At 38.7% G+C, this 14,827-nt stretch overlaps 1 protein-coding gene across 1 annotated transcript; it reads left to right on the top strand.

The window, feature by feature from the left end:
• The first annotated feature begins 7,105 nt into the window (after window positions 1-7,105).
• LOC143021531 (uncharacterized) lies at window positions 7,106-8,519 on the top strand. Its single transcript, XM_076179131.1, has 2 exons — window positions 7,106-7,151; window positions 7,693-8,519. The coding sequence occupies exons 1-2, from the start codon at window positions 7,106-7,108 to the stop codon at window positions 8,517-8,519; spliced, it is 873 nt and encodes a 290-aa protein (XP_076035246.1).
• The last annotated feature ends 6,308 nt before the right edge of the window (window positions 8,520-14,827 follow it).

Genomic DNA, 14,827 nt, shown 5'->3' with positions numbered 1-14,827 from the left:
AAAAAAGGTCATCCTTCCAGCCAATCACAAGCTGTGTTTCTGTATCTTTGTAATATATAATCTCTTGCATTTGTTCCATCTTTGTATTTTGATAATGACTCAGGTAGAGTCGAAACGTCAATAATGACCGGAATAGGAAATCTTCTCTTTCCTTTACCCTTTGCTATAAAGGATACCTTCAGGAAGTTGGAAACTCTGAAGAAGAAATTGATCAGTGCTGAATTTGCAGTTGCTTTTAACCAAGCCTGCCTAAGAGAAAATATATATATATATATATTTCTATACATACATATACATGCATACATACACACATACTTATATATACATATAAATATATATATATTTCTATACATACATATGCATACATACACACATATTTATATATATATATATATATATATATATATATATATATATATGCGGAAAAACCACCAAGGAAAAAAAAACTGATGACCAAGCTTTTTCGTCTATTCAGACATCCTCAGGGTACATAGAAAAGAAAAAGTACACAAGAATATATACAAAGAGTATGAGGTCAGGGAGGGAACCAGGAGAGGTTGCGAGGATCTAATGTCAACCTGACCCGTTCGCGGCAGCGGACGTTTGGGCTACTACTTTTTTCACAATAAAATTGTCTAATTTATACATACCATGACTTAAATTTAAGTTATTGACACATGTATCTTTGATCAGACTGGATTCTATTATATTTCTCGTCAAATATGACTTATCTTTAACAATTTCTTTAGCACCCTCCCAATTTATACAATGATTAAAATCCCTTAGGTGAATAAATAAGGCATTAGAAATTTGCCCACTCTTGACGCTATACTGATGTTGTTTTAACCTTACTTTTATATATATATACAGTATACATATATATATATACATATATATATATATCCATATATATACATATCCATATATATATGTATATCCATATATATACATATCCATATATATATATATATTATATACATATATATTATATATATATATTATATACATATATATATTATATACATATATATATCCATATACATATATATATATATATCCATATACATATATATATATATATCCATATATATATATATTATATATATATATGCATATACATATATATCTATGTACGTATATATATATATATATATATATATATATATATATATACATATGTATACATGTGTATATATATATGTATATATATATATATATATATATATATATATATATATATATATATATGTATATATATATATATATATATATATACATGACAGGAGCATGTGCCAAAGGGAACGGTTTATGTGTAGATATGATGGAGTGTTTAAGATGATCCTTCTTTTTTAGAGGAGGGCTCCTACTGGGGAGGAGCACGTTAGCTGGGCTGCCAGGACGATATGGGTGTGGCCTGAATCCGTGGTGGTGTTGGCCCGGAGGCGGTCCAGGGCTGCAGAAGGGTCGCCGAGAAGGTCTCGTAGAGGGAGGAAGTGGTCCTTCAGTTTGGGGCAGAAGAAGAGGCAGTGCTGGAAGGACACCGGTTCGGTGCCGCAGGTGCTAGTAGGCTGTAGGAATTTGGTCCACCAGTGGTTGACCCGGATCCTGGTAATAGCAGAAGATAGTTATGTGAGGAGGTAGTGAGCAAGAGGCCGAGGAGGCCTTGGTCATAGGGCGAGTAGTGGGCCATCCCCGGGAGCACTCACGTCAAACATGAGACAAACCCGTGTGCGTTTCTCGCTGTGTACGTATTACTGCCAGTCAACAGTTGCCAGATGTCGCTAGCCATTTATAGAATCGTCCTGTTTTCAAAAAAGGATGTGTTTGTTGGATAATCATTTCACTTTGTGTTAAATTAATAATTAACAATTAGACTCTATAGGTAACGTTTATTCTAGTTCTAGTTAGGTATATAATTTCAAATATGATAATGATGCCATAAGATAGCGCTGTGCAGGAATTTGCAAATAGAAGTACGTGTATCTGCAAACATATAGTCACGTGCTGGGAGGTTGGTACGATGCATTGCATGTAGCTAGATAATGTAGGCCCTTGTGGACACTTAGTTGTAAGCCGAGGTATTTAATATATACTATAATAAGGAGCAATGTGCCTCTGTGTATACTTCTTTCTGTGTGTAGTTGTGTACGTAATGTCTGACAAATAAGATACGCCGGGAAAACGATCTTCTAGAAAAAGGGAAGATGAAAATAGTGTGATTCAAAACTTAAACATTAAAAAAGACTAGGTAATAAAATCCTTTTATGTAATTTGAGAGTGACTAGGATGCGCTTTTGGTTTAAAATATAACAATTGAAAATGTTATATCAAAAGTAATCGCCTAAGCAACGAAATAATAAATTTATTTCGAAAAAATGTGCATTTTGATTTATTAATAAATAGTTAAAGGAGATCGAAATCGAATAACACGCAAATGAAATTACTGTAATAGCAAGCTATAAATGATGGAATTATTTGGAAGTTAAGAGAAATCAGAATCCCGTGATTTTCAGGGGCGTTTACACTAGTATTTCATAATCTTCCTAAATAATAAATAAAAATGTAACTGTATTCTAAAATAAAGGCAATTACCTAGAGAACATTTATTTGAATGCCTCATGCTAAATTGTTTTCATTAATTATTAGTTAGTATTTATTTGTGATTGATTTGAAATAAGTTAGGTATAGGAAATGAAACAGTAATATGGAAACATCAATGTATTTTAGCATTTGGTATATTTTTAATATGTTTAAGGCTAAATTCCTTTTCCTTTTTGTTATCTTGCCTTTCAGTAAGGCAGCTTTGCCTCTTGGTTGGCCAAACTGACGCCTAGCAATGGTCGTTGGCTGACGAGGAATTTTTGTCTTTGCCGCCTCCGATGCCTTAAAAATAGTGCAACCTGCAGTCAGAAGGAAAGTAGTAACCTGCGCAGGATTTCTGCAGGCTTTCAGCCTCTGTTCAAATGCCGCAAAGGAGCTGAGCATGCAGGTGGTTTTAGTTCTCTTTAATTCTCTATTGATCATGCTTGTGAACTCATCAATGCTGGTGTCAATTGATTGATTTTCATTTGTTGTCTCTGCGGGGGTCTCGATAACGACAGCTACATCTTCCTCATCGTCACATGCAGCTGGTTCTTTATTACCATGAGATACTGCATTAACAGCAAATAAGCCGTCTAAAAAATTCGATGTCGGCATCGGTTTGTCGCCGTATATCACCTTATACAAGACTTCTTTTTCAGCAACAGTGCAGGCGTATAGAACGATAGATATAAGCGGTGACTATATTTTATGATGCGAGTATTATTACGACACGTCGTACGGCTGGCAGCTAATGCTGCCCACGAGATTTAAGTCCCGTAGTGAAGTGAAGTTGCTGCAAATTACATATAAGGATTTTATTACCTAGTCTTTTTTAATGTTTAAGTTTTGAATCACACTATTTTCATCTTCCCTTTTTCTAGAAGATCGTTTTTCCGGCGTATCTTATTTGTCAGACATTACGTACACAACCACACACAGAAAGAAGTATACACAGAGGCACATTGCTCCTTATTATAGTATATATTAAATACCTCGGCTTACAACTAAGTGTCCACAAGGGCCTACATTATCTAGCTACATGCAATGCATCGTACCAACCTCCCAGCACGTGACTATATGTTTGCAGATACACGTACTTCTATTTGCAAATTCCTGCACAGCGCTATCTTATGGCATCATTATCATATTTGAAATTATATACCTAACTAGAACTAGAATAAACGTTACCTATAGAGTCTAATTGTTAATTATTAATTTAACACAAAGTGAAATGATTATCCAACAAACACATCCTTTTTTGAAAACAGGACGATTCTATAAATGGCTAGCGACATCTGGCAACTGTTGACTGGCAGTAATACGTACACAGCGAGAAACGCACACGGGTTTGTCTCATGTTTGACGTGAGTGCTCCCCGGGAGGCTGCGGTGGCGGGCGGCGTAGTCCGACTCCCAGAAGATGTCCCAGGAAGCTTGTTCTATCCTGCGGAAAGCGTCGCAGCAGGCCGTGAGCTGAAACACGACCCGGTTTTCCTCTGGCAGTAGAGCGCCTCGTTTGGCGGCGCTATCCTCCGCCATTTCATTTCCGTGTAGTCCCACGTGGGATGGGACCCACTGGAAACATAAGACATAACACCCCAAACGCCAATATAGGACAAAACGCCACCAGTGCAAACACGAGATAAAACGCCATAACCACAAGCATGCCACTTTCCGCCACAACACGCACCCGGAGGCTCTCCTAGTGCACGTGACATTTCGTCACTGCCCGAAATACCGGGTGACCTCCCCTAGAGTGATTAGCAAGTAAGAAGGCCTAGTATAAAACTTAGAACTTTCATAAGACTCATCGGATTAACTCTTATCCTATAAGATAGTACATCCCTATAGCTACTGAAGATGGGTCTAGAACCCGAAATCGCGATCTAGCTAATATGACTACATACAGCCAACTCATGAATTTCCTTTCTAAGGAAAATAAATCTATAATACGGTATATGGAAAATACCTATAAGAAAATAATTAATGCAAAACTAGCCATCACTTTTAATGATATATGCATTAGAGAAAAAACTCCTGCCCAAATACACTGACAATATATATATGTATATATATATGTATATATACATGTATATATATGTAAATATACATGTATATATATATATGTATATATACATATATATATATATGCAAGGTAACCACTTAAGAAAATAAACGGAGCAGAGCGCTTTCGTATATTACATCTTCTGAAGATGTAATCAAGATGGATCTTGGATGTAATATACGAAAGCGCTCTGCTCCGTTTATTTTCTTAGGTGGTTACCTTGCATTTATAAAACACACGTTCCTAGTGTTCTTATTGCATATATATATACATATATATATATATATGTATATATACATATTTATACACACATATATATATACATATATATATATATATGTATATTCATATATAATATATACATATATATATGTGCATATATATACACATGTATATATATATGCATACAGGTATCGTCACTGCAGTGGCATACTGTGGATATACCGTCTTCTGCGTTTATGTATGAACTGTTTTGAACCACAATAAATAAACAAATAAATAAAAATCTTCCAGGGCTGAAGAACTTCATGGCAATATCACAACTTCACCTTTACGTACCAGAGCCTGACCTTATCTAACCTAACTCAATTGGGGTGACAGTTCTTCAAATGGGCTGCTCTGGGCTGATCAATCTTCAGGTGGATGATGTTCTAGGGTGACAGTTCTTCAGGTGGATGTTCTAGGGTGACAGTTCTTCAGGTGGATGTTCTAGGGTGACAGTTCTTCAGGTGGATGATGTTCTAGGGTGACAGTTCTTCAGGTGGATGTTCTAGGGTGACAGTTCTTCAGGTGGATGTTCTAGGGTGACAGTTCTTCGGGTGGATGTTCTAGGGTGACAGTTCTTCAGGTGATCCTATTAATCCATACTCTACTGGTAATAGTTATGTTTTATATTATTTACAGGACTGTTTCTTTGTGTCCTATTTTGTAACACTGCTGTCTGTTTTTACAAATGTATATTATTAAACGAAGCATAAGAGATTCATTATTGAAATACTTATGGTACAATTGTTCTTTAATTATTCAAAGTAAATCTTGATGAAGCAGTTTCTGGTTTACTGCGTAAATCCTTGCCTCATTATTTATTTTTCTATTAATTTGTTTGTTTATTTATTTACTTATTTGTTTGTTTATTTATTCATTCACTATTTCATCTTATTTACTCATGTATTTATCTATTTATTAATTCATTTGTTGATTTACTTATTATATAATGTCAACATATTTCTGGTGTATTTTCTGGGAATAACTTGCATTTTTTTAACAACTTGTCAAAATTGGAAATGTTTCCCCATTGAGAAATCTGGCAACCTTAACGTTGGAGACCATTTTTCAACTTCTGACAGTAGACTGAAGTTGCATTAGTAAATGATTGTAGTAGTATAGGTTTATTCAACAATATAAAATACAATTTAGACATACATATATACAATTTTTACAAAATTAGTAGTTGAAAAGGGAGAGCGAGAAGCAAAGCTTATCGGGAGTTGCTCTCCCTTTAAGGAAAACAATTATTTTTATTTATTTATTTTTGTTACATGTTAGTATGGTACATACATACACATCTACACACATATATACATATATACACACATACATGCATACACATATATACATACATAATAAGATGCGACAGAAAGTCCGCTAACTCCGACCTCACGCAGAAATCGGGGTCACGAGCGAGCATCTCAACTTGTGGGGGTCAGGTGAGAGGTGAGAGGTCAGGTCGATTGTTGACGGGACGATAATTGCTTAATGCGCAGATCCGGGTCACCGTGACCTGCTGGAATAAGAAAAAAAAAGAGCGGCAGACTTGGGCAGTACATGACAGTTTCTCCATGAATACAATCATGAAATGGACCTGAAATGTTCAATATACTAATACTTATAGATTAAAGACTTTTTTAAGTATCGTTTGAATGTTGATATACATTTTGTCTTGGGTAAATCCTTTTCCAGTTTATTCCATGTGTTAACACCTATAATAGATAAGCATTGGCTTTTTTGGTTGTTCTGTATTGAGTTTTAACCCATTCAACTCCGATGACAAGATGTCTTGTCATTTGGTCAAATAAAACAAAAAATCATAAAACACCAAAATGTTTGATCAAACACCAGAAAAGTATGACGTCAGTCCTCGCTTCGCTCGCAGCGAAGCGAGGACTGACGTCATACTTTTCTGGTGTTTGATCAAACATTTTGGTGTTTTATGATTTTTTGTTTTATTTGACCAAATGACAAGACATCTTGTCATCGGAGTTGAATGGGTTAAAGAAGTCGTTTGTATGCCTACTCGCAAGTTAAAAAGTTAATCCTGTCCAACACTGCAGTACAAATTAGAAATAGGCATTTATGTAATACTGAATAAAAATAAAATGCAGTCTGAATTTTGTTGTTTTGATGAGCGTACATAATCATTCCAAGGTGAAAATTTGTATTCTTCAAATTTTATGACGTCATGTCGACTGAGGACATTCATATTGGTTTGCAGTGCAGCACGTGCGGTAAGCTTTGGTTTTGTTGGTTGATTGATATTGATTGATTGATTGATTGATTTAGCTATCTATATATTCATCTATTCTTTTTTATAGTTATAGTGAATTTACTCTATTGAATATATAAATTCCATTAAATTTTTCTATGACGTCACGTCGATTGATGGTATCGTACCGATAATTCATACTCTAGACCTAAAGAAAGCTTTTGACAAATTACCATATAAAAAATTGCTTAAGAAATTAGAAACTGAAGGAGGAATACAGGGCAAACTACTAAATTGGATGAAAGACTTTTTGCAAGAAAGAAAAATGAGAGTAGTGATAAGAGACCAGCACTTAAAACTTTCGTGTTGTCGACCAAGATCTCCCTGGACAAAAGAGTAGAGTGTGTGTCAGAAAAGTGGCAATGTGAAAACACATAAACCCAACTACCCGCTTAGACCTATTATCAGCCAAATCCCCACCCCGACCTACAACCTAGCAAAAACTCTAAACAGTCTTCTCTCTCCCTATACTCCCAGTACCTGGTTGCTCAAATCCCCTAAAGAGTTCATTGATTTACTCGACAGCAAAGAACCCACAGGCCTTATTGCATCTCTTGATGCCGAAAGCCTTTTTACTAACGTCCCCGTTGATGAGACAATAGACTTCATCTTGGACGAGGTCTACCGTTCCCACCATCAACACTTGGACATCCCGGAAAACCTGCTGCGTCTTCTGCTTGAAGCCTGCACCAAAGAATCACCATTCCGTGGACCAGATGGAAAAATGTATAGGCAGGTGGACGGTGTGGCGATGGGGTCCCCACTTGGGGTCCTCTTTGCCAACGTTTACATGGGCCTGGTGGAGAGAAGAGTTCTTTCTGTTCCCCATCTTCGTCCTTTCACTTATGGTAGATATGTGGACGACATTTTTGTGGAGGTCAGAGACCGGAAACATCTCCAGGATTTACGTGACGCGTTTATAAGTAGCTCTTGCCTTAATTTCACTCTCGAGCAGCATGATGATGGGTCCTTACCCTTCTTAGACGTGTTTGTTAAGCCAGTTGATAGCAAATTCGTGACTTCAGTGCACGTCAAAGAAACTAATGAAGGAAGATGCCTGAACGCCGAAGGAGAATGTCCCACCTCTTATAAAAGAAGTGTCATCCGCTCTTACGTCAACAGAGCATTCACCCATTGTTCTACTTGGCCCATACTCCATCAAGAGCTTCAACGCCTACAGCAAGTCCTAGTGAATAATGGATTTTCCAAAAAAGACGTCCAGTCTATCATAATGCAAAAGATGGACGCTTATATGAGATGTCACAACCCCCACCATGAGAAACGCCCTCCAATCCTTCTGCATTATAGATCTTTCATGAGTACAGCATGAGTAATGAGGGAAATAGTAGAAGGTGGAACCCGTCCCATAGACCCCGAGGACAAGTTGGAGCTCCGTATTTTCTACAAAAACATCAAAACCTCTAACCTCATCCTGAAAAATAACCCTTTCCGTACCCAAAACCTCCTCAAAAGAAGTAAAGTCGTCTACGAATTCATCTGCTCACACGAAGACTGCAAGCTTCGTCCTTCTTCCTATATAGGAATGACGACAACTTCTCTTTCCCGACGCCTCACTTGCCATTTACAGAACGGAGCTCCGAAGAAACACTTTTCTGACACACACTCTACTCTTTTGTCCAGGGAGATCTTGGTCGACAACACGAAGATCCTAGATTCTGCCAATGACAGCCACCGGTTGGAGATTCTAGAGGCCCTTTATATTAAGGGGAAAAAAACCCTCTATGAATATACAAAATGGAATGACCCCACTGGACACACATTCACCACCACAATCAACTCCAAAAGAAGATTTGACAGAATATCACCAAGTCAGCCCCGGACATAAGACACACACTACAAGAAACTCCAGAATCACAAGGGACAGATTCCCACTGAGTCCACCCTTGCACAAAATCCCACATATTCACTGTAACCTCTCCTAATTACCACTTCAGCTTGTTTTTAAACCTCTCCCAATTACCACTTTAGTTGTATATAAACTGTAACAGCTTTGTACCAAATATATTTTGTACTTGAAAATGCTCAAAGATGAGCGAAACGTCGTATGGTAGTATTTTATTCCGCCTCCCTGATGAGCCGAGATCTCTGATTAGAAAACTTGAGTCTATCAACAAGAAGTTGATTCTAGCCCAAGCATCGGTCAAATTTATTTCAACATATATATATATATATATATATATATATTTATATATATATATACATATATATGTATATATATACTCATATATATATATGTGTGTGTGTACATATATATATATATATATATATATATATATATATATATACATATACCAAGGCTTTTTCCCCCTTACAAGGGAGGTAGCCAAAAAGGAAAAGGTATAAAACCATTCCCACCCATTCCATCCCTGAATACACTCCACACCCCTCCACTCTCTCTCTCTCATCTTAGCACCTCCTGGATGACGGGTCATCGCTGCACCTTGTCCACTGCCCTGGGTCAGAAGCAGTGTCGCAAGGCACAGCACATCCACAGCAAGGCAGCTTCATTAAATCGGCGACCCACCTCTCCGTCCCCCATGCATAAAAGAAGACGGGGAGAAATACCTATGGGCTGCGTCAAATTTTGCTCACACATACTACCTCACTCCCCATCCCCCCGCCCATTCCTCCTCATGCATCACAACATCATCCATATACAACCATACTCTATTCACCCCTGTCTTCTGTCCTCTCCCGTCCTTCCTCAACAGACATTCCCCTCTTCCCCAAAGCCCCCTTCACCCCATCCATCCACCTCATCCTAGGACGTCCCCTCGTGTTCACTCCCTCCACATCTGCCTTCCATACCTCTTTCTTCACTCATTCTTTCCATGTGTCCAAACCATCGTAATACTCTTTCATCAACCCTATCTCCCAACTCCCTTTCCACCCCTGTTCTCCTCCTCACCTCCTCATTTCTCACTCTATCTAGCCTAGTAACCCCCATCATACTTCTCAGACACCTCAGCTCAAACACGTTCAAACTCCTTCTCTCTTCCTCTCTTATGTTCCATGTTTCTACCCCATACAGTACTGTTGGCACAGTCACTCCTTCATACAGTCTCTTCTTAGTATCCATTCCCAGATGTCTATTCCTCATTACACTTTTTAATCCACCAAGGCATTTTCTCGCTTCTCTCAATCTACATTCTACCTTCACCTTCACTCCACCTTTTCATGCCATATTTGCACCCAAGTATCTAAAACTATCCACTTCCTCCAGTCGCTCTCCCATAATGCTAACTTCCAGTCTACTGCCACTTTCACCCCTTGTACATCTCATCACCTTACTTTTACCCACATTTATCTTCAGCTTTCTTCTATCACACACTCTCCCAAACTCTGTCACCAACTTCATCAATCCCTCCTCCGATCCTGTCACAAGCGCAGTGTCGTCCGCAAACAACAGCTGGCTCACCTCCCACTTTTCTCCATTTTCATTAACCATCTCCAATCCCTGACCCACTACCCTTGCATTTACCTCTCACACTACCCCATCCATGTATAAGTTGAACAGCCAGGGTGACATAACGCATCCTTGACGAAGTCCCACCTTTACCTCAAACCACTCACTCTCTCCATTTCTAATCCTGACACAAGCTCTACTATCATAAAAACTCTTGACAGCTCCTAGAAGCTTTCCTCCTATCCCGTATATCCGCAAAACCTCCCACAATGCCTTTCTGTCTACCCTGTCGTAAGCCTTTTCCTGTTGTAAGCCTTACCCTGTCGTAAGCTTTATATAAATAAAAATAAATATATTTAAATATATATATATATATATATATATATTGCTTACAATATATATATATATATGCATACACACATATATATACATGCATACATACATATATATATATACATATATATTGCTTACAATATATATATATATATATCTATATATATATATATGGATACATACATATATATAGATATATAAATATATATCTATATATGCATACATACATATATATATATATATATATATATATATATATATGCATACATACATATCTGTGTGACGTAAGTGGAGTAGGAAACACAAGAGTCTTAGTCTTGAGTTTATTCCTGAATAGTTTCCCAGATATGTTTTTTGAAAGGGATGAAAACACATACCTGCGAAACTCGTCAGGAGAAAACTCAAGACTAAGACTCCTGTGTTTCCTACTCCACTTACGTCAACCTGTCAGAATGTCTCAACATATATATATATATATATATATATATATATATATATATATATATATATAAATGTATGTAAGTATGTGCGATATACATGTACATATATGTATATGTATATAAATAAATATATATATATATATATATATATATATATATATATATATATATATATTCAAAATGTAAGAATACACCTAACTATTTGAGCTTTTTACCAAAATGATAAGGATTTTCACTGTCTTACTGTGGCTTCCATCAGCACGTTCTAAGGATCAATCACGAGAGAGACTACTTCCGGGATAAGGGAACGAAAAAAAAAAAAAAAATACGCAGCGACGAGGAGGAGCATCAAACTTGGCTCGTTTTCTATGCACGAAGTTATGCTTACGTAATTCCAGGTTCTAATTATTCATGCCTTTCATAATCACTCGGCGGGACACCAGGATTCCTTCCGCCTGTTCATCAATTCAGTCCAGCGCTGCAACACGGTGATTCAGTCTAGCGTCCAAACCTAGTGGACCAGTCTTGTCCAATGGTCCAGGCCTGTGGTCCATCCTAGTGGTCCAGTCTAGTGGCCCAGGCCAACGGTCCTGTCCAGCAGTCCAGTCCACTGGCTCAGTTGACTGTTTCAGTTCACTGGTCCAATCCATTGGTTGGATTCAGTGATTCAATCCGGTCCAAGGCTGCGTTATAACGTCAGGTAGATTACTAAGATTGAAACAATAAGATGAAAAATACGTTCATGGATAGATTAATAAATGGATGAATAAGTAAATATGTCAATATCCATGTCTCGGAGGCTTTGCCTTGCCCCATCATTAACTCAATTGTATGGGTTTGTATTGTTCCCCTGTCTTTTCTCTCTCCTCTGTAGTGTGATTTCCTTCTCTTCTGTGCCTTTATTCTGAAACTGGATTAATCCAGTTACTTGTTGTAGTGCCCTGGTTGTCTTCTCTTCATTTAATTCCGGATATATCAAAACCAAGTATTTCAGATCTTCGTGGTCTCCCTCACTTAATGTGCATATTGACTTTTCTATCATTCAAAGGCAAACGATTAAATTTGTTCTTCTTTTAAGTGAAGTAATTAGACTTGGCGCCTTGTCTTAAAAAAAAAAGGTCCTTCAATTATTTGTCTTCCAGTCTTGGAAGATTTCTAATGTTTTACTGTCTACCTTTTCTTTCCAAACTCGTTTCTGTTTATTTACCTATTCATTTATGTATGTATTCATTTGTTTGCTTGTTTGTTTATTTATCTGTTTGTCTACTCATTTATTGGTTTATTTATTTTGTTTGTCTATTCATTTATTTGTTTATTTATTTATCTATGTATCTATTTTTAATTAATCTCTTTATTGATTTACTGATTGATTGATTGATTTATTTATTCCTTTATTTCTTTATTCGTTTATTTGTTTAGCTATTCATTTATTTATTTACGCATTTATTTACCACACTCCCCTACTCTTATAACAAAAAAGAACAGAAAAGAAAAGAAAAAATGAAAGAAAATAAAAAAGAAAGGAAAAGAAAAATACAAATAGAATAAAAAAAATCCTGAGTTATCACTTACATTTTCTGTGATATCCGAGTACGGTACGACATGAGAACATACAGACTATGACGTAGCAAATCACAGTTCTCCCAAGAGAATGGCAAGACCCGCCTAATCTCGCCAGGCCCAGTCTGCCACGCGGAGTCACGCCGTCCCCACACGGGAAGCTCTCTATCGATGGCTAAGGACCTTCTCCTCACCCTCATCGCCTCCTTCCACGTGTTCAGACTTCCCTGGGGAGCTGCACTGACCCTGCTCCCGCTGATCTTCGGGGAGGAGGTGGAGACGAGGGAACAGCTTGCGTTGGCTGCTACTGTGAGCGACCGAGTTCGTGTTGTCACATCGACATCAGCAGGCAACATGGCAAAATCAGCATATGGCATTATCGAAGCTATAGTAAGATCGTCTCCCAAAAGTATTTTCGTGTTGAGTGCGAATCCTTTGAATCAGACGATGGCGCCTTTCTTGCTCCGGAGGATTTGGGGGTGGACTGAAGGCCTGGGCTCTAACCCTCCTCCTCATTCAGCTGTTGTTCTTGGGTTGGATGTTTGTCCCCAGCTGCTGGAGAGCATACTAGCAACGGTAACGTCTAGCGTGGAAGAGATTCAGGTCCTGGTCATCGAAGCTTGGACGTTCATAGTGCCTTCAGAGACCACACGGCTGTTGCTGACTAGTCGTCACTGGGATGTCCTGATCTTGGTCCAGATGGGAACCAGCTGGGATGTTTGCAACATCCTAGTGCATGAAAGCCTGGCGAGAATTGGATGGTTCTACGTCCTGAAGAGAAACGGCAATAACATGATCGTGTTTACTTGCATCTACTCCAGTATCGTGCCAAGGTCTGTTGTCGTCGGCCGTTTCGTCGATGAAGAACGTATGGCCGGTTTTCTCCTGACGAAGTTGTCGCCCTCCCTGAACGGGAGCTTTCTAAGCACCGCGGCTATTCCTGATGATTTCCCTTACTATTTCCGAGTCCCCGAGTCTCCCGAACCCGACGGACTAGCCCCGCGCCTTCTATCCCAACTCGCTCTCTACCTCAACTTCTCCTATCAGATTGATGACAAATCCTTCCTAAGACCCGGGGACAACCATCTCAGCAGTGACATCTGGCGGAGTTTTACCAACGACGTAATCTCGGGAGCAAAGAACCTGACGATCAACCATTTGGTTCTTCCTTCTCGGGCTATGCGTGACTTCGATCTTAGTTTTCCGTACTGGTCCGAAGGCACAGTCTTCGTGCTACGAAAGCCAGCCCCTCTGCCAGCATGGCAGAATGTCATCCGGCCTTTTACGGGTCCCGTATGGGGTGGTTTCGTCGTGAGTCTTCTTATAGCCTCGATCAGCCTTCCCCTCTGCGCCCTTGCAACCGAAGACCGAGCTTACCAGGACTTCGGTTCCTCCTTCTTCATCACACTCAAGGTTGAGTACATGGAACCTTATAAAGAATGTATCTATAATGAGTGCAACAAATGTAGAAATAAAAGCAAAGAATTATTTTGTCACATTAGAATTGGAGAGTATGGTTACCTGTGTTATAGGGAATGTCACTGAAAAGCTGGCACCGCCCGGGAACCGAACCCAGATCCTTCCACTGTCCAGGCACACATGTTTACCGATTACACTACGGTCCCCTCCTGGGAGTACTTACACATATTCCTCCCCTGTGCCTCCGCCAGCCCGAGAATATGCACGGCTGCGGGGATCCTACTTACTGCGCCATGTGTGATAGTGAGCGTCATTGAAAAGCTGGCACCCCCGGGGAATCGAACTCAGGACCTTCCACTGTCCTGGCAGGAGTGCTCACCGATTACCTCACTGGTTTATAACTCTTATGGACGATCTCTTTAATGTGTTTTTGTCTTGACGGTAAAAGCTGCAAAAACT

The sequence above is a fragment of the Oratosquilla oratoria genome, chromosome 42 (assembly GCF_046742065.1).
Source record: "Oratosquilla oratoria isolate Oo_2021 chromosome 42, ASM4674206v1, whole genome shotgun sequence".
Taxonomy (NCBI): Eukaryota; Metazoa; Arthropoda; class Malacostraca; order Stomatopoda; family Squillidae; genus Oratosquilla; species Oratosquilla oratoria.
The sequence above is the reverse complement of the archived record's forward strand: the minus strand, read 5'-3'. Positions and strand labels throughout refer to the sequence as shown.